This window comes from Pomacea canaliculata, linkage group LG5, assembly GCF_003073045.1.
Source record: "Pomacea canaliculata isolate SZHN2017 linkage group LG5, ASM307304v1, whole genome shotgun sequence".
NCBI classification, from domain to species: Eukaryota; Metazoa; Mollusca; class Gastropoda; order Architaenioglossa; family Ampullariidae; genus Pomacea; species Pomacea canaliculata.
Window position 1 is genome coordinate 21,370,650 of NC_037594.1, and position 23,972 is coordinate 21,394,621.

Genomic DNA, 23,972 nt, shown 5'->3' on the forward strand with positions numbered 1-23,972 from the left:
AAACTAGGAAACGCTCATTTCCCCTCCACGCTATAGCCACTCCCCCATTCAAAAATTAAAAAAAAAATGTCGCAGCCAGCATCAGGACACGTGTCCGCTGGAGAAGAGGGGTGGGGCGAGTGAAGGAGGGTGGAAATGGTCTGGAGACTGGAAGGACAGCAGGGGAAGGAAGCCAGGAGCAAAGGGAAAGAAGTCGCAGTAGTGAATGCCCGGATCGATAAGGGGGCTGGTGATGATGGGCGCAAATATTGCTAAACGTCTCCGCAGTGTCCGACCTTCCTGCTCCCTCGGGTCCTCGCCGCCACCATGCCTGACAGGACTTCAATTGCAAGCCGTTTGGGAATCTGTGCAGTTTCCGGATTGGTTCGTGTTCTTGTCAAAACTTCATCGACGAAATGGAAGCTTGGGATTCCAAATAAGCGTTTGCAGGCGCTGGTCTGATCATGCAATCTGCTTCGAAAATTTCTCTTGTTCTTGAGATATACTGTACTTCCACTGATACAGATGTGACATTCATTCGAGAACGGATGTGGTGTACCGTGCACCCCTTGCACAAAATTCCAGAACTTTCGGTTCAGTATGATGCAGTACTTGGCTAAAAGGCTTCAAGTTCCCTGTGGCAACCAAGTCAAAAATAATTGGGACACAGAAAGACTGCAGGGGTTTAACCCCATACAAAAATCACCGGAGCCGTTCTCACCGCGGACATGTGCAAATGTCGAATGTGCATGATTACAGGAGACAAAGACCCGAGAAAAAAAATCCATTGCATGTTCATTAGGTTGAATATGATCCCACCAGTGACCTGGTGACAGTAATGGACGCCAGAGGGTGCTGTCTGTGAAACCACAGATCCGAGGAAGCCGCCTACAGTTCGCAGGAAGCAAGGATCAGAGAGAAACAGGAGGACGCCATGTTGCATCCTGCAATAGCCACAGAGAGCGATGATTCATGGTTGTCCCTAGTGGCGCGGTCACTTCTGTGACAAGACCTGAGCGAAAATAGTGTGCCGGGTCCCCAAGGCCTGAGAGCTACTCACGAACAGAAAGCAGATGTGTCATTGTGACAAGTCATTCTGGGCGTGTGGAGCAGCACCGTGACGGCGGTGGGAGGGAAGAGGGCGGGATGAGGGAAAAAGACGATAACTCCAACATTTGAAACATGGGGGAAGTTTCCAAATGAAAATGTGTAATTAGTTTGACATCGAAATATGACACAGCAAGTGAATGAAAGAACAAACAACGAGTGAAAAAGGGGCTAGATCTTCCTCTGTTAACAAGAAAAATTATTTTTGGGGGAAAAGAAGGAAAATTTGTTTTTACAGTAAAAACACATTGTTAAAACACAGGTCCTCTTATCAGTGATGTCCTCCTGTTTTTTTTTCTCCCGTCGGAAAATGCAACGGAATGAAAATGTGAATACAGATTAAAATACGATTGTTGACTGGGGGAGAGAAATGAAATATGTAGATCCCTGGTTATTTCACCCACATGTACATGCATACAAACGCCTGCTACACAATCGAAGATACACGAGCCAACAAAACCACTGAAAATCTCTCTCGCGCGCGCGTTGTGTACCAAAACACATGGAGAAGGTATCTACTGCCTAAAAGCCAACAAGACAGACACTGAAAAAAAAAAAAAAAACTCGGCCGATTGGATTTCTCGTATTTTCGGCAAACCTCTTCGTACCAAAGCGCGAATTTCGGTTCAGCGTTGATAGCACGCAATGCTTTTAGCTGACGCCTCGTTCGTCAGCAGCACCAACGATGCTAGCGGTCCGCACGTTGGCGACACCTGGCGGGTGATCGCAGGACAAAGGATAACTGCTTCCGCCGTTAACTCGAAAACAAACAAAAACAAACTGTAACCGAATTCCCTTACAGAAACGTGCGCACGCGCACCAGCTTTGCCCATGACGTCATGACAAACCTACATTTCTGAGCTCGTGATGAACAACAGTCTCTCGGCGACAGGCAAGTCGTCAGCATTACAACACTTGTCTTGATCACATTTTAGATTTTCTCATGTGCCTGTTAATTGTGTGGAACCCACCTTCTCAGTCGTCTCGTCCCTCGCTGATTCTCGCTGGCTGTGATAACCGTTCGCATCTCAGTGCGACCAAACGCATCTTCCAAAAGACGGAGAAAGGGAGAGAAGTCATAGGCAGGGCAAACACCACAGCAGCATTCGCGATTTAGTCCTCACCAACCCTGAACGCCGCCATATCATCACAAATGGCGGATGCGCTGGCGGTTCATGGGAGGAAGAAATGGTTACACACGTTCACCAATGCTCCTGTATGTCTGATCAAAACTTGTGTGTGTGTGCGCGCGTGCGTGAGAAAGAGTGATGCATGTCCGTGGATAAGAGAGAGAGTGTGTGAAAAAAAATGAGAGCTGATGATTTAAAGACTGCTTTTAACGCTAACAACATCCGGTAAGGAGAGTTGCAAGGTTGGCAGCGGGAAGAAAACCACGGAGGCTATTGCTGGGAGTCAGTGCGCGCTAGACTTCGTCAGATGGGGAGACGGGTTTGTCATTCTGTTGTATTGCTCAGCGGGGCTAGAAAAGTTTGTTCTTAATGAAGATGGCTACAAACGTCTACCCGTTTGTGATATTACAGTGTTCCTCCCTTCTGTCGTATTTTTCAACTGTGTGTAACTAAGGTTTGTCCATCGGTTGTATTACTCACTTGTTGGCAAGTGTTGCCCAATTATGACAACCTGTCTTGAAAAAACTGCCATGAACTATCCTGTTATATGCTACAAGATGTAATTCAAGTAATTATTTGCCAATAAATTCATTCAGTCACACTATGCGGCATGTATATGTTTGTAAACACGTGTGTATACATTAAGTTTGTAAACACAAGTGTCAGTACGCATCTATAGATGCTCTCTTTTTGTCTTTTAATCTTTTTATATACAAACAGAATCGTTCAAAACTCTGTACCGAATCAACTTAAACTCTCCTTTCAAAGGCTTCGCTCTTCCTGCGTAAAGTTCACGAAGTAAAAACAGCAGAATGGGGAACAAGAGGACATCAGCAGGATCTCGTCTGGGGAGACCACTCTGCCGCCAAATCAGTCTGGGAGCAAGAGAATGGCAAGAATGGCAACTGCAGTGTCGGCCATGTCGTTGGTAATACGCAAGCGATTCAACAAATTTCTAGCTTATCGACTGAAAACTAAGGGACGTTATCGCCCCAAGTTAGCTTCATTACCTCCCTTTGCTGTGTGTCCGCAGACTGTGGCGGAGGCTGCTCCTGACCATCTCAAAACTGCTTGGCGCCGATTCACGTGGCGAACTAATGGTTAAATGCGTCAACTTTCCAAATTTTTTCAATCTTTCTTTTTATAGAACAGGGTTATCCAAAAATATGCAGAGCAAGTATTTTTCTTCCTACGTCTTTTCGATCATTAATCGAATGTGTAAGAGAGTGAGGGAGAAGAAGAAATGGGAAGAAGGGTGAGAGAGAGAGAAAAAGAGAATATCTTTTTCAATGAGCAAGCTAGGAAAGCAAGTTATACCTACTTCACACACATACACACCCGACTCCTACTTCTGCCTTCTCTCAAAACAAATTTTTCTATGCCGCTTTCTCGCTGTATCAGGGGCAACAATCTACATTAGGGCTGCCCCACACCCAGCCCCCTTTCCCACTGTATCAGTCGACACAATCTCTGAGGAATTAGCCGGTGATGTACCAAGAAAATTGGATTTTAGAATAGAAGCCATCCTACATGCACCTGCCATCACGTCTCTCCGCATCGCCATCTGCACGGCAAGCAAGGTAAGAGAGTCGTCTCCCTTCCCAGCAGCCTCTCTAGTGCCGATAGGAGAGCGCAGCACACACACACACGTGACGTCAGCAGGAGACAGCCTGGCTCTTATCTTGCTCTCTTGCCGGTGTACATCGATGACGTGGATGACAAACTGCGGGATTTCAGGGAAAGGCGGGGCTGCGAGACGAAATGCCTACGATGCAGCAAGTTGTATATATATTTGTGTATATATTTATTTACAAACCAGTGCGGCTTATTTGTGAAAAAAGCAAAGATTTAAAAAATATAGTGAGTTCGGTTTATATACAGGTGCTTTTAATAGACCGAAATTTACGGTACCATGGCAGAATACTGCGAGTTACAGATGACTTACAGATCCTCCAAGAAACAACTCAGTGTCCTGACTGAAACCTGATTGCAACTCCTGCTTTCCTTCTTCTCTGTGTATCTCTATGATGCAAATACATTCACCATCTAACACACGTTTGGCAAAAGGACTACAAGCTGGCGACATAAAGAGGGTATTTGATCCATAACTATGGGACTTTCTGGGAAATCCGTGCTGCCACAATTTTTGGAGGCGGGGTTGGTGAGGCAAAGGGTAGTCAGAGTTGAACTCTGAAAGGGTGGAGACAGCTCACGCGCTCATTGTCCACACAAGGAGGAGCAGACGCAAATAAAGTTTATTTTTCTTCTTTCATAAGACATCCTTTATTCATCCCAAGCTATCTCTTTTTATTTTGTTTGTTGGTTTGCGTAATTAAGTATGACAAATTCAGTGCCTGCATAATAACACGACCACAATCATGCTTCCTCAAACAATAAAAAGTTTGTTGAAGGGAGGAAAATACTTCGGACCCACTCGCAACTCGCAGGGCGCCAGTGCAAAAACATAAACACTGCAGGTGAAATTTCATCGGCAGTTATTACCCAAACCGTTCGGTGGCCATGGCACGGACAAGAGGAGTGTCGACCCCTGACAGGCAAGATTTCGCACCTGTCTCCTTGACGCAGGGACAAGACAGAGATAGTGGAGTCCAATATATAACCCCAATTCTCTTCCTCCCTATAATGGTTAAACCGTGTTCGAAAGGAGGGAAGGAGCGAGAAAGCTACACCTTGCGAGGTCCATCACGAAAAGGCAGAGAAGCGTTTATGTTTGTTTTCCAACCGTCAGGTGAGAATGCAAGCCGTTTAAGAGTTATGTATTTTCTTTGTTCTGGTTGACAGCTCCTGCATGTTGTCCACCGATGAACAATAATTTTTGTTTTAAAAATTCAGGATGAAGCGCGAAGTCCTTTATTGTGCACTTACAAAAAGCATTCATCCCAGCTGGGTATCACTCATCTCAACGACAATGATGGATCTGAGCTCGCATGAGATGAAAAGAAATTCTGCGCTATACTTATTTTTTCAAAAAAGGTTCGGAAAACGATGAAGGGGAGGAGGGAATGAAAGGTTCTCGGTGACACAGTAGAGTGGAAACTACCAGTGCAAGAGCAAAGCCATTCCTTTAATGGTTATGAGAACTGAAATGGCAATCGAAAAATAAATAAATAATAACTACCTGCACCACCCACGCAAGCAAAGAACCTCCTTCCCGTGAGATGTCACAGCTTACTGTTACATAACATGCCATGTTGTCAATGACCGATTTTCACTAAGCGTTGATCCTTGTTTGTTCTTCAAGACCAGTCATCAAACCACTAGGCCAAAAAAGCAAAAAAGCAAAACAAAGAATAATAATACCTTTAGATTTCTGAACAAAGTTGACAAAGGCACCCATCAGGGTATGTCTTTAAATATCACAACGCACGCCCCAGTCTGCGATGTGTTCAGGTCGATATTTCGGATCTGAACAGGCTCAAACCACCCAACCAAACAAATAAACAAATGTCAGGTATCTGTGTACAGGGAACATTACTAAATCAGAAGTTTGCACCTTCACCGACAGCAAATGCGACAAATGGTGGCGCCATCGACAAGTGAATCAATGGCACCTGAGCAGTGTCATTATTGTAAGCTCTGTAACACACACACACACACACACACACACACACACACACACACTCACACACACAAACAAACACAAAGAACGTGCGGCCCGTTATGCTTGACCTCACGTGGCATGTTTATAGTCTCGTCCTCGTGTCCAGCCTCCGTGTCGGATTTTGTCATGATGGCTTTCTGGCGTCAGATGGAGCTGCTTTGTTTGAACTGCCGTTTTACGTCTGTAGATGAACTGTCCGCTTGGCGGCGCCAGCGGCGTGGGGTTCGTCCCGCAGTCGGGCGAGACATTTAACTCCTGCTGCGTCCAACGTCAGTATGGAAATTCGGTCACGCTTGATTGGCCCGGACACGGCAGCGTGTCGCCTGGTCGGATGGCGGGCGTGGTGCGGCGAGTTGCCGGGTGCCCCCGGGGCTAGGTGGGGGTGGTGTGAGAACAGCATGTCTTCGTGCAATCGTGTTCAACGGGTTTGGGAGGAGAGGAGAGGGGGGCGATCCGTATGTAACTCAAGCAGTGAATCATCTACGTTTCAACGCCTGTCTAACAAGTCCTCGTGGCCATCCTCTTTCCCTCCTGAAGCGAGCAGAGCGGAAATGCTTGTCGGAAGAACAAGTTGCTTTGATGACTAACATCCACAAGATGACAGTTATGTTAAATAATATATACACACACACACTTCTGATTAACGTACGACAAAACTGATTCTTGCTCAAGACATCAACAAAATTATTGGATAATAAAAAAAAGTTTGTTATACGACAAAACACGAAACAATCGCTGGAGACAGGAAATCATGTGGTTATTCAACCAGTGTTGTATGATTTTTTCCTCCGTCTTTTTTTTACTTTCTCCAACACCCACCCAGCCTCAGCCTCCACCACAAAGTGCTGCTTGTGGTATAAGAAGGTCCCTGAAGGTAGCACAAAAGGAGTGGAAAGCGAGACAACTCTTTCGAGGCCGAAAAACTAGAACCCGATACGTTTCGTTCAAACAAGGCTGGGACCCTAGTGAATGCCTTGCCTACAGCTGAGCAAAAGGCTCTGTCAAGCCGGTCCTCAGGGTGCAGGACGATGGAGGGAGGGGATGGTGGAAGGTTGGGAGGACCGAGACGGATGGCCTGCTTGAGTTCGCGAAAGTCAAAGGGGTTGTGGGTGTGGGTGGTGGTAGTCGTGTCAATGGTGGTGATGGTAGAGACGTAGTGATTCGCGCTTGTAACAAACTCGTCCACTCTAGGGCCCGTGACGTTCTTCAACAATTCTTTCTTTACCCCTAACTGAATTAATTAGCATCATGTTTGCGAAAAGATGGTAACCATGGTCGTCAGCTGACGGTGGAAGTGTTAGGGCAGCAAGTGGCTGTCAAGGAGCACTGCTCACCGACACAAACTGGGTCAAGGGAGGGGGGATGCTGTGGAAGAAAGGGAAATGATGGTGGAAGGAGAGGAAATGGAGGTCGAGGCGATTTCACCAAAACGTTGATGATTAAGGATGATGTTAAAAAATTACAACATAAATCAAAACGATTTTTTAACTCACCCCACAACCCTAGGAGCCCCCACTCCCACCTCCCGATCCTCATCTCCCTCCGAACTCGTATATTCACCCACATATGTAGAACTGCTGTTTTTATTTTTTTTTTCTTTTGTTTTTTGAAGCGCTGAGTCAATTTTACTTTCTCTTTTCCTCCCTCATTTTAAGTTCTTTCCTTTGTTCAAACCCCCACCACACACACACTTTCCTTTCTCCCTTACTACAAAAATCTGCGATCTGACTCTCAACAAAAGTCGATTCAGTGCTGGGGGTCTTTCCAAGATTTCTGGAACACCCACCTCAACCTCCACCCGTGAGGAAATTTCCCTTTCGCAAACTGACATAAAAACTGGCGCCAACGTAAACAGGCAGTGGAAGCATTATCTGAGAGTTACCTCCCTGTACAGTCTCGGTATCGTTCCTTGTCTTTTGCCCCCCAGTCCCCCCCCCCCTCAACCCTCGCCAGCCTCTTTGCTGCAGTTCCAGCAAATATTTACGAACAGCGCTCGACCAGCAGCTCTAGCGCCGCGAGTTGTCTCCCTGAAGATGCTAACGCACGTTCCTCTAATACATCATTCAGACTGCCCTGGTTTCCATGGCAGCGAGCGGGCGCCTCCAGGGGAGAGTCGAGTCGACGCTTGGTTTATCGGGCAATCATCAAAAGTGGGCATTCGTACAAACGTGTAGGTACGAAGCCTTTGCCTCGTGATGTCAGCAAAAGTGGGGGATAGGGGGTTTGGTGGCGGAGGAAACTCGGGCATTCTCTGAAGTAAATCACGAACATCAAAAGACTCCTCGTCACAAACATTCGACTTCATACCCAAACGATATTAAAGTGTGTTTATTTCAACGACACGAAGTGGCTCTACCACAAGTTACATTCCAAAAAAAAATTTAACATTTCTAGAGGTTTGGAGGGAGAGGTTGGTTACTGTTGGTGATGGTGGGTAGGTTTATTTAGGAAGTAAAGAGTGGCCGGGCTGGATGCTGGGGAGATGCGGGTGGATGGAGGTGGGTTGAGGGGAAAGAAGTGGCTGCACGCAGTACCGGAGCCCAAAAAGACGTTTGCGGCAAACGAGTGTGAGAAACTTTTCAACAATTTCTCTTACCCTCTAAAAGCCAGGCATTCGTCTTTTCCTGCCGAAGCTCTGATGTGACAGGACCAGGAGCGGCAGACATCTCGCCAAAAACCTGTCTCGATCAAGAGAGCGAGCGAGAAAGTGAGAGAGCGAGCGGGAGAGAGAGAGAATGGACCTAATTTTCTCTTCGACGGCAGTTCCTGGGGGGAGAGAGAGATAGTATCTGTGCTGCACGCGAAGAGAAAAAGTGGAATGTCAGGCATAGATTACAAACCGCTCGCGAGGTTTGTCAGGGCGAGTGAAAAGCCCAGATAGACTACCCAGTGTACACGGGTATAGATAGAGCTCCCTTCAGACTGGCTACCTCCATGTTGGATTCAAATACAATATTACTGTTATTTGAAATACAGACCTACCAAATGAAGACCACTGATTAAAATAAAGCAAATTGTTAATCTCATGATACAAAAGACTCTGCGATGCCTTCCTCTACAAAGAATTTTCGGTACTGCAGACGAGAACAGGAAACTGAGGAACATTAAAATATATTGCCCCTCCTTTTCTTTTTGTTGTTTTCTTTTTAAAAGGAAAAAATGAGTCACCTCCCCCTCTCCGCCTACCAATATCATTATGCACAAAAAGAACTCAACATCGTGACATGGGAATGTCGGAGCAGACGCCTTAGTAAAATATGATCCCAGCTCTTCAAGTGACTGGAATCTTGACGACGCTAATGTACGCACGTCCATTGGTGATGTCAGTTTAAAATAACCTGCCTTTGTGCGTGGTGGTGTTTGTTGTCTTGGGAAAAAATTGACATCTGTGGTATGTTTTGTAATACCTATATACTCTCTGTGGTGAGTGCCGAGAGTAGTGTTAGGTAAGAGAGAGAGTGAAGGAAGGAGGGAAGGTTGTAGAATAGAAAACGAGTCTCGGTTAACCACAATCTATTGTTAAGGTGTGGAAGCAAAGCATAACGGAAGCTGAGATCTCGACCAGCATCAGCAGTAGCTGACAGCCTGCGTTAATCACGTGTCCAAACCTCTGGTGTCGGCACCCGACAAGCGACACGTCGGGAACGCAGCACTTCCCTCCACCACACGACACGGTCGTGGTGCCAGCCTCTTCAAGGACTCCCATTCTGCCAGTAGTGGAAGAGCCTGCAGACTGAGACCACCCTCGGCGCCGTCTCGACAAGTCTTTGCTGTGCATTTCTCTCTTTTTTTTTTTTTCTTTCTTTAGTTCGAATGATCCCTCTTTTCTTTTCACGCAATCCACCCTCTTTTCTTAACCATCTTCAACCATCGCCCTCCCACGCTCCTCATCCTTACAAAACGCGCCCAACAACAACAACAACACCCACCCTCTCCCCCAAAAAAAATCATACACCCTTGCTCAATAACCCTTCCCTGGATCCTACAAAGCTTAATCCGCTATCTATGAGCAGTTCGCCTAATAACAACACATGTCCGACTAAAAAGGTTGCTGGCTGAGGAAGCTGAGAGACAGGGGAAGGAATCATGCAGTTTCGTCTTTCAGTGTGGATCTCAATTAAATTCATGCCTCACTTCCCCCAAGCCGTTTGCCCGGCCCGCTACACCCCGAGGGCCGACCCCGCCGGCGCGCCTGGAACCCTCGCAGACAAACGGCAACCAATTAAGAACCATTCCTGCCCTACGCACAGACGCGCACTCCACATGCGGAGGAAAAGGCGGCGACCACAGACGGGAAAGGGAAGAGGGGAAAAAAGAGTTGGGGTCGTGAGGTTGGTAAGTAACAGTATACATTTCAACGTTCAGTGCAAGAAATTTGAAGAAAGAGAAAGAACAATAGTTGACATTCTGCTCAATCTTTTTGTCTTACACTTGTTCATTTGCGAGAAAGAGAGAGAGAGAGAAGAAAAAGGAAAGGATAAACACGAGAGTGTGGATGTCGAAGAAAACGCGTTATCAGTATTTAATTACAATAGAGGATATTTGAGCATCTGCGTTTTAACTCAGAAGAATCGAACCTAATCATAAGCGATTTGCTAATAAGAATCTAGTGTTTTATCTCACAAAAAAGGTTAGTGAATGCTGAAGATGACAAGCAAGAGGGTGAAGGTTGTTTTTACTTTCGTTAGTTGTTTTTTTTTTCGGTTTGTTTTGTTTTTTTAGGGTCAGACTCCAGACTTTTAGAAAAGACAGGTCGGACTATTAGGGAGGACAGTCCACTCACATATATGTCAGTCATCCAAGCCAGCCAGCCAGTCCTTTCATTTCACCAATCAGCTCTTCACTCAATTGAAGTTTTAATTTATATAACCGTACTATCACCGATCAACGTGAAGTTTTGTATTTATTTTTAAAAAGCTATTTAGCATCTTTTTTATCACTCGCGCTTTTTCTGTTTGAAAAAATTTCTTTGCTGTGCTGCTGTGGTGTTTGACACTGATGCCAAACCAAAGGTTGCTTACAAACTGACGATACATTTACCACGAAGAGAGGCAAAAATGTTGACTTCGACTGATTGGCATTTCTGTTTTACATCACATTCACATTTCACATTCACCTGGCTGAAAAAAGCAGCCTGGAAGCAGCGTTGTGCACAGGTGCGACTGTGTGTAACATGTCGCTCGCAAGGAGCTTCTTGTGTTCTAGAGAAGCAGAAGAGTGGATCTGTCAACACTTACTCTTAGTTAATTGTGTGTACCGCTTCTGCCAACCGCTTTTTAAAACTCCAATATGACCTTTGACCGCTCCAAGAGCGAAGCTTGTGTTTTTGGGGATAATTTGTTGAAAAGTTCTGAAGTGAATCGTTCCAACCGCCAAGCATCATTCCTGGTAAGAACAGGAGTCAACCTTGAGAGTGGGCGTGGAGACAATCTCAACATGAGGATCTCTTCCCCTCCCCCCACTTCATCTTTTCTTCCTCCTCCTCCTCCTCCTCCTCCTCCTCCTTTCAGAGGATACAGCAAAGAAGCCAAATGAGCTCAGTAGCACGACTTCGATGACTTACATGGCGATAACACGGTTATGTTTGTTACCAGGAGGGAATCCTATCCAAGCCATTACTGGAAACAGAATTTTCTACAGCAAGCTCCCCGAGAATCCGGCTGCCTATGGGTTCTCGGGGTTGGGTGTGGTGGGGTGAGGGGTGAGGGGAAGCACTAATTGCGGGTACCGAGTAGATTCTATGCATAACAGGTTCGGGGGCTCGGGATTTTAACCGTTGGTCTTCAGGCGGCGAGGAGAATTATCTCAGCGGGTTAAATGTCGTAAAACACAGGTTGGCCCTGACACTTTAATGTCACGCCGCCACACGCACGCCATGGCAGCCAGGGTTGATGCTATCACACTGTGATTAATGCCAGCCGGTGACAAGCGGACTGCACGAAACTTGATGGATAGACCCTCAAAGTAAATGCGTGCTTGTGTTTTTAAAATATAGGTTTGGTATGCAACTGAAGTATTTTTGATAAAGTTTTAAAAAATGGATGAGACTAAGTTAGGACACTACGTTTTTCTTTAACTCAATTCTCACCGCACCCCCAACCCACGACCACTACAATTGTTCGGTCATTTCAAATCATTTAACCGTTTCTATATTTACTGTTCGGGGCAAGACTTAAATTTTGTAGAAGATTGTTTGTAACTGACAAGGCGATGACAATGAAAAATATGTAAATGCAAACATACATTGAAAGAAAATTGTTGAAAAAAAAAAAGAAAGAGAATTTTACATCACGAGATCATACTCTGTATTTTTATTTATCGACAGTAACTCTAGCATCTAGTGTGCGTCTAAACGTTTCATGTGGTTTAAAAGAGTTGCTTGAGGACAGGATAGGAGGAATTCGAGAATGAGGGTAAGGAGTGTTTCGAAGTCTGAAGTGAAGAGCATAAGTCTCTGATATCAGAAAAAAAAAAACAAAAAAAAAACAAAAAAAAAACAAAACAAACAAACAACAAAAAAAACAACAACAAAAAACAACTAAAATATACCCGAAAAAAACAACCTCGCCTTTATCTCGAGGGTAACTTGTTCAACGGACAAAAGTGTCCGCGCTCTCCCCGACAAGTACTCCATGAAAACGGAGCCGTGCTTAAATCAAGAGTCTGCTGAAATATCTGAAATTAATAATGTGCACAGGGAGGTCTCTAGTCGCATGCCTGCCTTAGTAGACCGGGAATAAACTGACCTGACACAGCGGCAACAAATAATTTCCTTTTCATACAGGAGCAGCCGAGTCCTGGACTCTATGTTACGTGATTAGTCATCTGCCGGGTGGCTGCCGCAAATATCCGCTAACCGCCCACATACCTCCTGCACCCGAGATACGCGTCAACAATGATAGGCTTCCCCAAGCCCCGTCAGTCTCCCTCTATACCCTTCAACCACAGGTCTCCCTGTTCAGGGCTTTGATGTGATTGGATGTTAAGTAATGTCCTACACGATTCTCAAATGTAGGTGCTAATAATTTTAATTAGAAAGAAGGCACAGAGAATAATGAATCACAAAACAGATGTGTTAAACACATCACAATGACGATGATGATGATGATGATGATGATGAGGAGGAGGAGGAGGAGGAGGAGGACAATTTTTGTGGAGACATGGCACCACTGCCATCGTTGCTCCATCCTCTGCTTTTCGGCGATATATTTGTAGAGCGACACCCACATTTTCTTGTTTATTCATTTTGAATGTTCTTCATTGGCCTCCAGAAAGAAGGCAAGGCTACAAAGATAACCGACTGTATCTATGGTCAGCTTGTTCGTTGGACTGTTCAGGAATCAACAGAAAGTAAAAATGACCGCACGTAGGGCCGCAAAAATAGGAGACAATCTGGTTGTTAAGGTTCTGGCGACAATCGCCCTTTTTAAAAAAAAAAAAACAACACAAAACTGACCACCCTTTCGCAACTGGTCCGTTTTAGAATCTGTGGAAGTAGGCGGGCAGGAGGGGAGGATCAATGGGAATTCAAAAAGACATTAGAAGCAGTAAAAAAATTAAAATTGGTGTAGCAAGCCATTACAGCTCCATCCGGTGATGACTTTGGGGAGTGACACTCAAATCTCTTGTGAAACGGGGGAAATCATCTACCAGGGAAAAAAAGATCATCGCATCCAAATCCATGTGCCTTAATTATCATCAGTCGTTAAACTAATTGACACAAAAAAACACAGCTGCGTTGATTTTTCTGGAAGCTAATATTATATAAAAGGCAATACACATTTGAACAAACTTTGCAATGTTCTAGTAAAATTCTGTAAAATCAAGCTAAATTTTAAGCATTCTTTAACTGAAAAAGCATAATACAATTAATTCCATATAATATGACAACGTATTACACTTCGTCAGGGCTTCATTTATACCTTTTTGTGATATTTCATTCCCTTCAAGCAAATTTTTTTTAACAACTTGTCAATATTTCATCAAACCTAATAATTGAATCTGGGATCAGGAAATAAATTTTAAAGAAAAAGCACTGATAACAGGGCTATGGATGGCAAGCGATACGACGTCGACACGTAGCCATCTTGTCTGACAGCGCCAGCACCTCGCCGGCGAGGCGGCGAACTACAACTCTTCAAGACAAACTCCATTTTTCTGGAACCGAGAATTCTTTATGCTGTCATCAGAAGCCTGTCACTCCTCTGCTGGTGTTAACACTGCCTTCGACAACAGCGACCACCTCACCTGTTTTCTTCAATCCATCCCAAACCGTTATCTTTACCCTAGAATGCTATCCTTCCAGCAGCAAGAACAAGAAACTTTTAAAAAAATCCTCAGAGCCAGCAACCCCTATCCCCCAAAACGTATCTATCGCCCACCCACCCACTTATCCACCACCACTTCACACACACACCTCCTGACCTGTACAGTCTGTAACACTGAGCGGAAATAAAAAGTCTACGCCCCCCGAGAGTCGGAGGAAACTGAACAGGGGCAATCGTGATGCTTTGTTCTTCCGTGAAAAAACAAAACGGTGAAACCGAGCTGGCAGAATATTGTGCAGGCGCGTGGGTGAGTGAGTGGGTGAGTGAGTGAGTGAACGGACGAGACTGTGTGTTTCGCTACAACGTCTGTGAGCAGGTTTGTTAACACCCTTACTTATTTATTTGTCAAATAGACAAGCAGCAAAGCGACACGCGGTGAAAAGTTGGCTGCAATGGAGACAACAAATCGAAACAAATCGAAGGCACGATTTTCACATCTGAGGTCAGAACGGTTGTCGGGATCAATTGAAAGACTGCAGTAAATGAGAACATAAATGTTTATAAAAATGTTATCAGATAAGGAGTTGGATGTCAAGCTTCAGAAGAAAAATAAATTGTGTTATATGTAATTCCGACCGCAGACCTTGTTAGAAAACTTAACATTTTTGACTTTTAAAAAATCAGATATATTCTTGAAATGTATTGTTTCCATGGTGACCGTAACAAGGGCCGTATAGATGCTGACAGCACACCCACGCCACCACCTGCCCCTTCATCGTCTCGGGGGAAAACGGATGTCCGTTAGTATCCGTAAACTTTTGAGGTGGTTCATTCCTCAACTCAGTACTGAGAACAGCAGGGCAGCCGATACCGCCCTCCCCAACCCCACATGATGCCAGAATGTCCATTCATGACAGCCTGGTGGCGGAAGTAGTAGTCACGCATGCGCTGTAGGACACTAGCCAAAGCACGCCAGAGACGACGCCTGGACTTTGAAGGGGAATATACAGCGTCGTCTTCAAAGGCCTTCATTCGTGCTACTGAATTCCACGCGCTTCTTTGGTTTGTTGGATTGGGAAAAGTGAGTGCATACCACAGGGAAAGCTAGAAATAACGAAAGGAAGGATCAGGAAAATGGAAGATAAAAATTTCGACAGACATCCCTGTGAACCGGTGTGACATCCAGAAACCAAGAACGCGTGTCCTCAAACTAGATACGAACCAGGAGTTTACCATCTCCGACCTAATGGTAACCTGCAAGCAGACTTGTTTCCTTAAAATAACCAACCTTTAATAATTCCCTTCAAAATGTCCTCCCATTTAAAAAACTGCAATCTTGATTCATTGTGTTTGGTCAGTCTCATCTCAAAAATGTTATGAACAGCCTCTGATGTAAGAAAGACAGGTCTTCCAACGAGCTTTCTCCCTCCCCCCTACCGGCGGCAAACATCTTTAAGACTACTTCATCACAATAAGATTATGTATATACTCATATCATCATCACAATATACTCATCTAGGGATATAAATGGTTCTCTTCGGCCATTTCTGCGCCCCACACCCTTGTCCGACCTTCCACGTTAGCCACCCGCCAAGGCCTTCAATCGTGAATGTCTTGTGCTGACTTTTTTACCCGGGACCTGCTCTCGGAACTGCTTCAGATCTGATTGTTTTCCCTCCTAACGGCGCGCAAACAGGCGCCCATTGAGGCCCGATTCAAACCACGTGCGCTGGCGCGCGCCGCCAAACACCTCCCAAGAGCAAGTACCCGACAGGAAAGACAAGACCCGTCACCAGAGGCGTGGTTACCGTTCTTGTACGTACGTACCACTTACCGTGGATGGACGACTGATGTTTAACTGTATTTATTATTCTGCTGTTATTTAATGTAAAACAATTACCTAACAGAGAGGTAGACACAATCTCTCTCTCTGTGTGTGACTGTATATATATAAATAAAAACAAAATTATCTCCCTTTGCGCTGTACTCTCTGTCTTACAATTGTTCCTTTTCTCAAACCTTCCAAAAACCGCTGTTTTGTACTTAATTTCCTTTACTTCTGGTTTATATGTGGGTTTACCTTTTTGCTTATTCTTGTTTTTTTCATTCTTCCTAATTGTACTGTGCTGGACACACCTGTATCAGGTAGTTTAAAATGTTCTATTATTAGTATTAATGAAACAAACTTTGCTTGATTGCTATTGTACTCGGTTAGAATTTTAATTAACTGGCAAGACAATGGTAAAATTGTACTGTGATCGTACCTAATTACAAGCTGCGGAATAGGCCTACAGACTACCGATGTTCAGGCTTACAGTCTTATCTTTCACTGTTTAGGGAGTGATCACACATTTCTGTTCACGTATGCACAGAAATTCTTACAACAAAACAAATTTGGCTCAAACTTTGAACCCAGGACAGAGAAAAGTCAGAATTTCAAACGGTGTGCCAAGCTACTGCCTTCAACATGGCGGACCTTATTATCAACCCGAAGGTGAAGAGCTGTGATCCCAAGTCACGGCATGCCAAGCTGCCTGCCTTCCGCTGATGCCTCCCCATCCTCCTACAACCTCCCACCTTCCTCCCAACAATCCCTGCATGCCACCGACATCCACGCAGCCTTCCTCAGGCGAGTCCCATGTCACGGCTTATCGAACGGGTCATCGGCAGCTAAAGGGCACACCAGCAGCTGACAGCCCCATATAGAAGCTGCGAAGCAGGGGCTGGTCTTTGCCCGGGCTACACAACGCTGAGCGCACGGAAGTCGATGGGAGGAGAAAAAACCTCGCTATCACTCTCTCTAAATAATCATTACAGTTTCCCTAGCCTCCCTCCTCCTCCTCCCCCCCAGTCCCCGTCTCAACGTGCACGCATGCAGGGGCACACAAACACAGAATAAATACGCCAATGTCTTCTATTGTGGCGGAGAAAGAGGAGAGGGAGGTGAATAAGGTCTTATACAAAACTGAACGATGAAATATAAAACTTGCACAGAATGGTTCTTCCCATCACACAGTTCCTTTCACAAGCTCTTGTCGAACCACAATGAAAGTTCCTTCTTATTCTCATGTCGACTTAAAAATATTGGTCTGTTGGACCACTTACACTGCTGTCTTAGCACACCAATCAGAGCCCTGAACATCATCATCCAGTAAACCCTTTGCACGTCATCTTTCAGTGCTCCCGAGCAAATCATCATAAGGGCCTTGGACACAGAATAATTTTTGTTCCCTTGAGCACACTGATGCCCCTCAGCACATCGAGTGCCACTCACTGCAATCCTCATTTCGTGCCCCTCAACACACCTGTCGTCTAGTGTCCCTCACAGCATCATCATTCAGTGCCCCTCGGCGCACAATCATCGCTCAGTGCTGTGCCCCTCAACACATCGCAATCATCATTCAGAGCTGCTCAGCACATCAAGAGGTCAACCTCTCGACTCCGCGCGCCCGGAATGATTGTCACAGACAAGCAGAACTAACACCCCGTTCTCCATGCATAATACAGAAGTGGGGGGAGACTTCCCTCTTCACCCTCCACACCTTCACTCCACCCTCGCATCGACTGGAGCGGCAGGTAAGGCACGACCGTCACCCATCCCGTCACCCGCCTCTCCCCCACCCAGGTCACGTACAGACGCCTGACAAAACAAACACGCGTACACAGGCCCCACCCCTACCACCACCCTTTCGTGACGGGCGACGCGTCTGCACAAAATCTTGGTGACTCGGCGTCCCCCTCCATTAACCACTTGCAGCCGACTCCTTCCCCCCGAGATCACAGAGGCGCCAAACATCGGCAAACACACCGTGGCAAATGTCATTTTTTCTTCCTAAAAAAAGACTTTAAGGACGATGATGGCTGGGGGCAGTAATCGAACTACCTACTACCCAACCCACCCATATACACACACACCCAACCTGTGCTTGTCGGCGTATTGCATGCATGTCAAGTCGAAAACGTAATTAAAGAACAGGTGGGGAGGTACATGGCCGACGGTCCCATTCGTTTATGTCTACTTGGAGGGTGGCTACAGAACTTTGTTCTTGACTAGTCTTGGGTGTGGTCTTTGAATTGCGGATATAATGTAGTCACCTGTCGGGTTACTCTCTCTTTGGCCGTCAAGACTCGATAAACCTCGGTAAAAATCGATCACCATCGTAAATCGATCACCATCGTTTGTCTAGAAGAGAGTCGACATTTGCAGAGCTTGGCGGGGAACAACCCAACCTCGTCGTGTCAACAACAGCAGCAAGTGCGTGACGTTTCATTGATTTCACCGTCACACCCTGTCTGACCCTGCTGATGTCCTGACCCTGCTGACCGCGAGGAAATCTGGTATGTTCGCACTTGACAATGGCATCAAGATGTCTCTCTTGCATTCGCAAGATCCTATGGAACTAAGAAGCATTTCGTTAACACTGGGAATGGAGGTGAGCGTTGACAGCCTACAAAAACACGAAACTCTAAGGTGGTCAAGAATCACAAACTTTACCACAATTGCAACACAACCCAGCCTATGGACTGAGCAGATCATTAACTGCAGAATGACAAATAAAATCCACTCTAAATATTTTTTTTAAGATGGAAACTTCAAGACCAGCCTCTTCGTGCTGTTATCTAAGTAAAAAGTTCAGCCACAGCATCACAACAGTCCGAAGAAGATGCGAGTCGCGCGACCTTTAGGTAAGTCTGTCGAACATGCCTCACAGAACACCCCGTGACTAGTGGAGTTCCTCCCTTCCCCCTACCAAAGTCGGCGACAGTTAATCTTTTTTCAAAGTCACTTAATGTGTTACCGGGCCCGGCACAATGGCGCACGCAAATACAGCCCCTGCCCCACAACAGGGAGGGTGCGGGGACCAAACTGGGCATTTCGCGGCCTCCCCCCGAGACCTTTTGATGCGGGCCAAGCCGCGGAGAAACCTTGATGCTGTCCTCCTTTCTTCCTCAACCCCTCCCCCTCTTTCGCGAGGTTTTGTCAACGGCCTTTTAAAGCGGTGCAGGCGGGGGTAGTGGAGTGGAAAGGAGACGGCACACTTCAAGTCGAGGCTATGGTGTCGCGCATGATATGCCTCTTCAAGCGCCTCGCCACGCTTGGCCGGTCACGGCGGGACAAAACGCAACGCAAACATCGGGGTAATCTTAGAGGCAGCCTTTATCCCATTGTCGCTAACAACGTTGCAAAGCTGAACTGTTGCGCGGCGGCGGTTGGGAAGACTTCTAAGAAAGTAGGTATTTAGTTATGGAGGTTAAGGAAACGTCCCCCAATCACAATGGTGACATCATCCGTTGCCTCCCGTTGCCCACCTCCCATCGCCCTCCAGTCGCCCACCTACCCGAACACGACATGGAAACGAACTACGTTCCAAGATTTTCAAGATTCTTTATTATTTTCGCTACAGCAGCATTGAGAATATGGTAAAAAGTTAAATCCTACGTCTCTTTCATACTTCCTCACCCAATCTCAGCCACCACCATTATTTATAATCAATCATCCCAGCTTCACAATTATAGTAATTAACCCTTATTCTCTTATTTCCTGTCTTTCAATATCTTTTTTATACATTTCCAAAACTTTTCTTATTATCTATCATTAGCTATCATGTTCACGTTTCCATTACAGTAATAAACTTTCTCTCCTCCCCTCCCATACTTTCCTTCCTCACTTATTTGTAACAGAAGTTATCTCATCCAAGACAATGCTCACAACACAGTATCCATAGTCACACTGTTGTCTATTTTCTATAGCTGTCATATACTTAGTCTCCACCCCTCTACCTGTTTCTCTCACCACTCTTTGTAAATATCAACAGCATAGATAGCATACATAGAATATATATTTGTATGATGAACAGAAAGGTTGATTTTAAAAAAGAATGTTTCAAGTAGTAATTAGAGGACTTTGAGTAGTTTGAATAACAGTTTCTTCACATGGATTGGGGAAAGCGTATCTTAGAGGTTTTTTGTTTAGTATAATAAATCCTCTCACAAAGCCACAGAGTTTTGCATGTGTCCGACTGTTTTCTTGTCTGCTTCTACTGACCAGAAAGCTATTTTGTAAAGATTATAAACGAGATTGTAGTAGTACAAATGGTGACTATACATGATTTAAATGCCTTTAGCATTGAAGGTTTTATTTTACGAGTAGGCTCTTCTTCCTCACACACATAGAAATCAGAAAGAAGAACCAGAAGAACTAAGACTGAATGAAAGCTCCAAACTAAATTTTCTGTTCATCTACTAAAAGATGCATTGAAACACTACCCCTAAAAAAAAAATAGCAGTAGTTTATTTCAATAAAACAAGCGAGTGAGAAGCTTGTTATGACTGTCGTCACCGAGACAAGCCTCAGACCAGGAGGTCACGACCACCGGAAGTGGTTCTTCTCGGCGCCAAATCCCATTTGTGGGCAAAGAGTGTGTACCCCTGTAAAGGTAGCCTCGTTGTCACCTTGATAGCTCACAATCAACTCGGACTCTGTTGTCAGGCTGTCACGTGTGTACCCACAACTCCTGGGCGGGTGCAGAATGTCCAACAGTCCAACAATGGACTACGGGCGGTACTGATGTGACAAGTACCGCTGAAAACTTTGAACAATCCTCCACGTTTCACTGCCATGTCATCCCGCGTACCGTGTTCAACACATAACACACCTCCATCCACTACCCTTTGCCAGTCCTTGTAATTCTGTGTTTGGTGTTGAAGTCTTCATGCCCAGCGTACCAACGATTGTGATGCCCAACGTTCTTGACACTCCTCTACAACGGTATCGCCAAAATTTTATACTTAAATTACTCCGCAAACTGCCGCCTCCTGGCTATTTCGCCAACGAGGTATAGTGCGTCCTCTCCCCTCCCGACCAGCCGACAACACGGGAGCTTTGTACTGGTGGCACAGGTGAACAGCGTGAGACCTCGTCTAGTCGCCGACAGATGCAAGACGATCTCGCCTCTCTGCCTTGGCCAGGCGACCTCTCCGCGTTGTTTAGAAACGCCGTTTGGCCGAGAGTTGATATGAAGCGAGGGCTTGCGACGCTGCTTGCGTGTGGGGGAGACATCCAAGCACCACAGACGGTGTGGGTAGTCGAGGCTGGAAAGGCCAGGGTAATGGACAGAGCCCAGTAAAAGATCTCTTCGGTCCTGTTATTTATATTTTTTTGGTTTGGTTTTCGTCTTTGTTGTTTGGGTTTTTTTTTGTTTTTTATGGGTTTTTTTTTTGTTGGTTTTGTTGTTGTTGTTTTGTGTTGGGTTTTTTTGTGCTTAGCTATCTAGTCATGCAAATCGCGAAAAAATTTCAGGGATTTCGCGTTCAAAGAATCACATTCTAAATGATTAGAGCGACGGGAACTCTGACACAAAGGTAAAAATAAACATACATGATAATCATTCATCATGCTCAACAGTGTTTCCGGAACGGTATGTTTACGCTGCACAGACTGGTTCTGCGCTCAAAGCTCATCTGTCGTGAGATATATCACTGGGGGGCAGAAATCAGAAGGGTAGTTCAGGACAGAATCTCGTTGTCCTTACAACGTAGCGAGGTATAAACCGTTGTTAGTCCCCTTCTCTAACCATCGGCATAGTAGAAGATTGTGTTCAAAATAACAAAATATTTATCACTCGTAAGAAGGGATTAGAAAGTAACTCTTGAGTTTGGTACAAATGGAGTTTATCACCAAGTTGTTAGCAACCACAAAACTCAAAATCAAAGTTGTAAATACTTCAGGTGAGACTGCAGCTTTCAGTCGTTGACAGTGTAAACAGAGAATCAGGGTGTTTAAGGTTTACATGCACCTGCCGACATGTTTCCTCTTGATTACTACCACAAGGTGTCTAAACTGTTGAATGTTCATGAGCAGAAAACGGACTTCAATCGATGAGATTGCCTGATGGCGTTTGTTCATTCGAAGTCAAGGTTCTCTTGAAATTACGACAGAGAGAGAGAAAAGGTACATCGCGCGCAGCATGAAACAAAATAAATGTCGGGAATTTACCCAGGGTGGCAGTTGCCTGCGACTGAAGCCGTTGATTACTGACACCAGGCACAGCTGCCTTCCACGTATCTAAGAAGGAAGAAGTCAGAGGAGAAATGGGAATGAGAGGGGGTGGGGAAACGGCGTTTGTCAGATGCTTGTGTTCGTCTTCGTGCATCCTTTCTGTCAAAAGCAGTGAAGAGAGTAGGAAACGGAGAGGAATGCAATTTTTTGTGACAAAAGGAAAAAGCTTTGAATGTACTCACCTCGACATATCGTGAAAAGTAAACTTCCTTCCAGACACAGCAGAAGAAATCTGGTGGCCATGGTTGCACGGATGTGGAGCCACAACGCCAAAGGATGGCTGGCCCCGCTGTTGCCACCACCACCACCACCACTCACCACTTCTCAGTGACGCCGCCGAGTAGCACACGACAGACGCACGAACACACACGCGCGCGCGCCAACACACTGTATGATCACAGCTGAATGATCTCCAAGTTACTCGCGTCCGTGTCGAAGGCCCACAAGTACATACAGTATACACTTTCCCCCCTGCCTGGCCCCGTCGTGTCCACTCTCACTGTGAGTCCATCTCGTCCGGCACAGGTCTGTTGCTGCATCTACCCGGCTTGTTTTTTCGTGCCTTTCTCCTCCTTTATGTTCATCCCTCGCACCGCCACAAGCGTGGTGATGTTGCTGTCGAGGCTGTGCTCGCCACAGCACCAGCCAAAGGGTTACAGACCTCGGAATTGTTTGCTCCCTCTGTTGATGTGTTAGCCGTGTTCTACAACCAAGAGGTCCCCCTTTCCTTTCGCTCTGTTCTTTCCGCAAACAGCCGCGCCACGCGTGCCCCCCTTGCGGCACGCTGCTTAATACCGAGTCGCCTGGCCCCGTGGCGCACACAACTTCCCACACACAGCAGATAGTCAGACTTGCAGTGCCTTTTAGCTAAAAGGTCCTTCCTTCTCTCTCTCACTTGCTCGCTCGCTGGCTCTCTCCTCCTACCACCCCCGTCTCGCCCGCTTTTACAATGCCGCCGACCTGCGCGCGGAGTATAGGTAGCGCTGCCCCCGTGACTCTATCTGCACGATCTCGGCGCCGTTTCAAGCCCGAAAGATCGTCTGCCTCGCGCACAGCACCAGCGTGACTGGCTCCGGCTCTTCACGACTTCATGTTTTTAACCCTCTTCCCAAGCCTTCTCACTCAACTCTCCACCCCACCCCACATCCTCTCCCTCCCTCGCCAACTAGCTAGCTAGCAAGACTTGGCGTCACTGATCGCGATTAGCTTTCCCCTCCCTTCCTACCCCACCCATCCATCACCAGCAACAACAACTCCCTTCCTGTCTGTTTCTAACTGTCCATTGGCCCCTTTGGCCCTTTTGCCGTCCAACTTTTCGTACACAAGTTGCCTTCCCTGGGTTTACGTGTTTGACTCTCTGCCCCGCCTGACGTACTCCCGCCCCCTTAATGCTGCTGCCCCCCGTCACACCGCCCTGGCACGCTTGTACACCACGCACTCCTGGCACCCCAAACCTTAAAGGTAACACTCCCCCTTTCTCTTCTCCTCCCCATCTCATCTTTTCTCGGTCACGCCTCCTTTCATAAAATGTGATTTAACTAGTATTTATTAATACCCGGGGCAACTCCTGGTATCCGGGGCGGGGGGAGGTGGGGATGTGTGTGTAGGGGGGGAGTGAGAAATATTCATGCACCGTGTCATTGCCGGATTCCCAGCGCGGAGATGGGTGGGGTAAGGAGGAGAAAGGACCCATCCCTCATGTGTCCGGGAGAGAAGAGGAGAAGAGAAATAAAAGGCAAGAAGTCAGAGCAGGGTAAGGTCTAGTGGGCAGCACGTAACGTAATACCTTAAGCACTACTCACTCCTCC

The 23,972-nt window shown here is 46.1% G+C and overlaps 1 protein-coding gene across 1 annotated transcript in view; it reads right to left on the reverse strand.

The window, feature by feature from the left end:
• The window catches only part of LOC112564403, a 34,939-nt gene extending 11,660 nt beyond the window's left edge, over window positions 1-23,279 (reverse strand). Inside the window, 1 exon segment of the mRNA XM_025239188.1 lies at window positions 22,347-23,279. Coding sequence (XP_025094973.1) covers window positions 22,347-22,407 — 61 coding nt within the window. The 5' untranslated portion in view covers window positions 22,408-23,279.
• Between the last annotated feature and the right edge of the window lie 693 nt (window positions 23,280-23,972).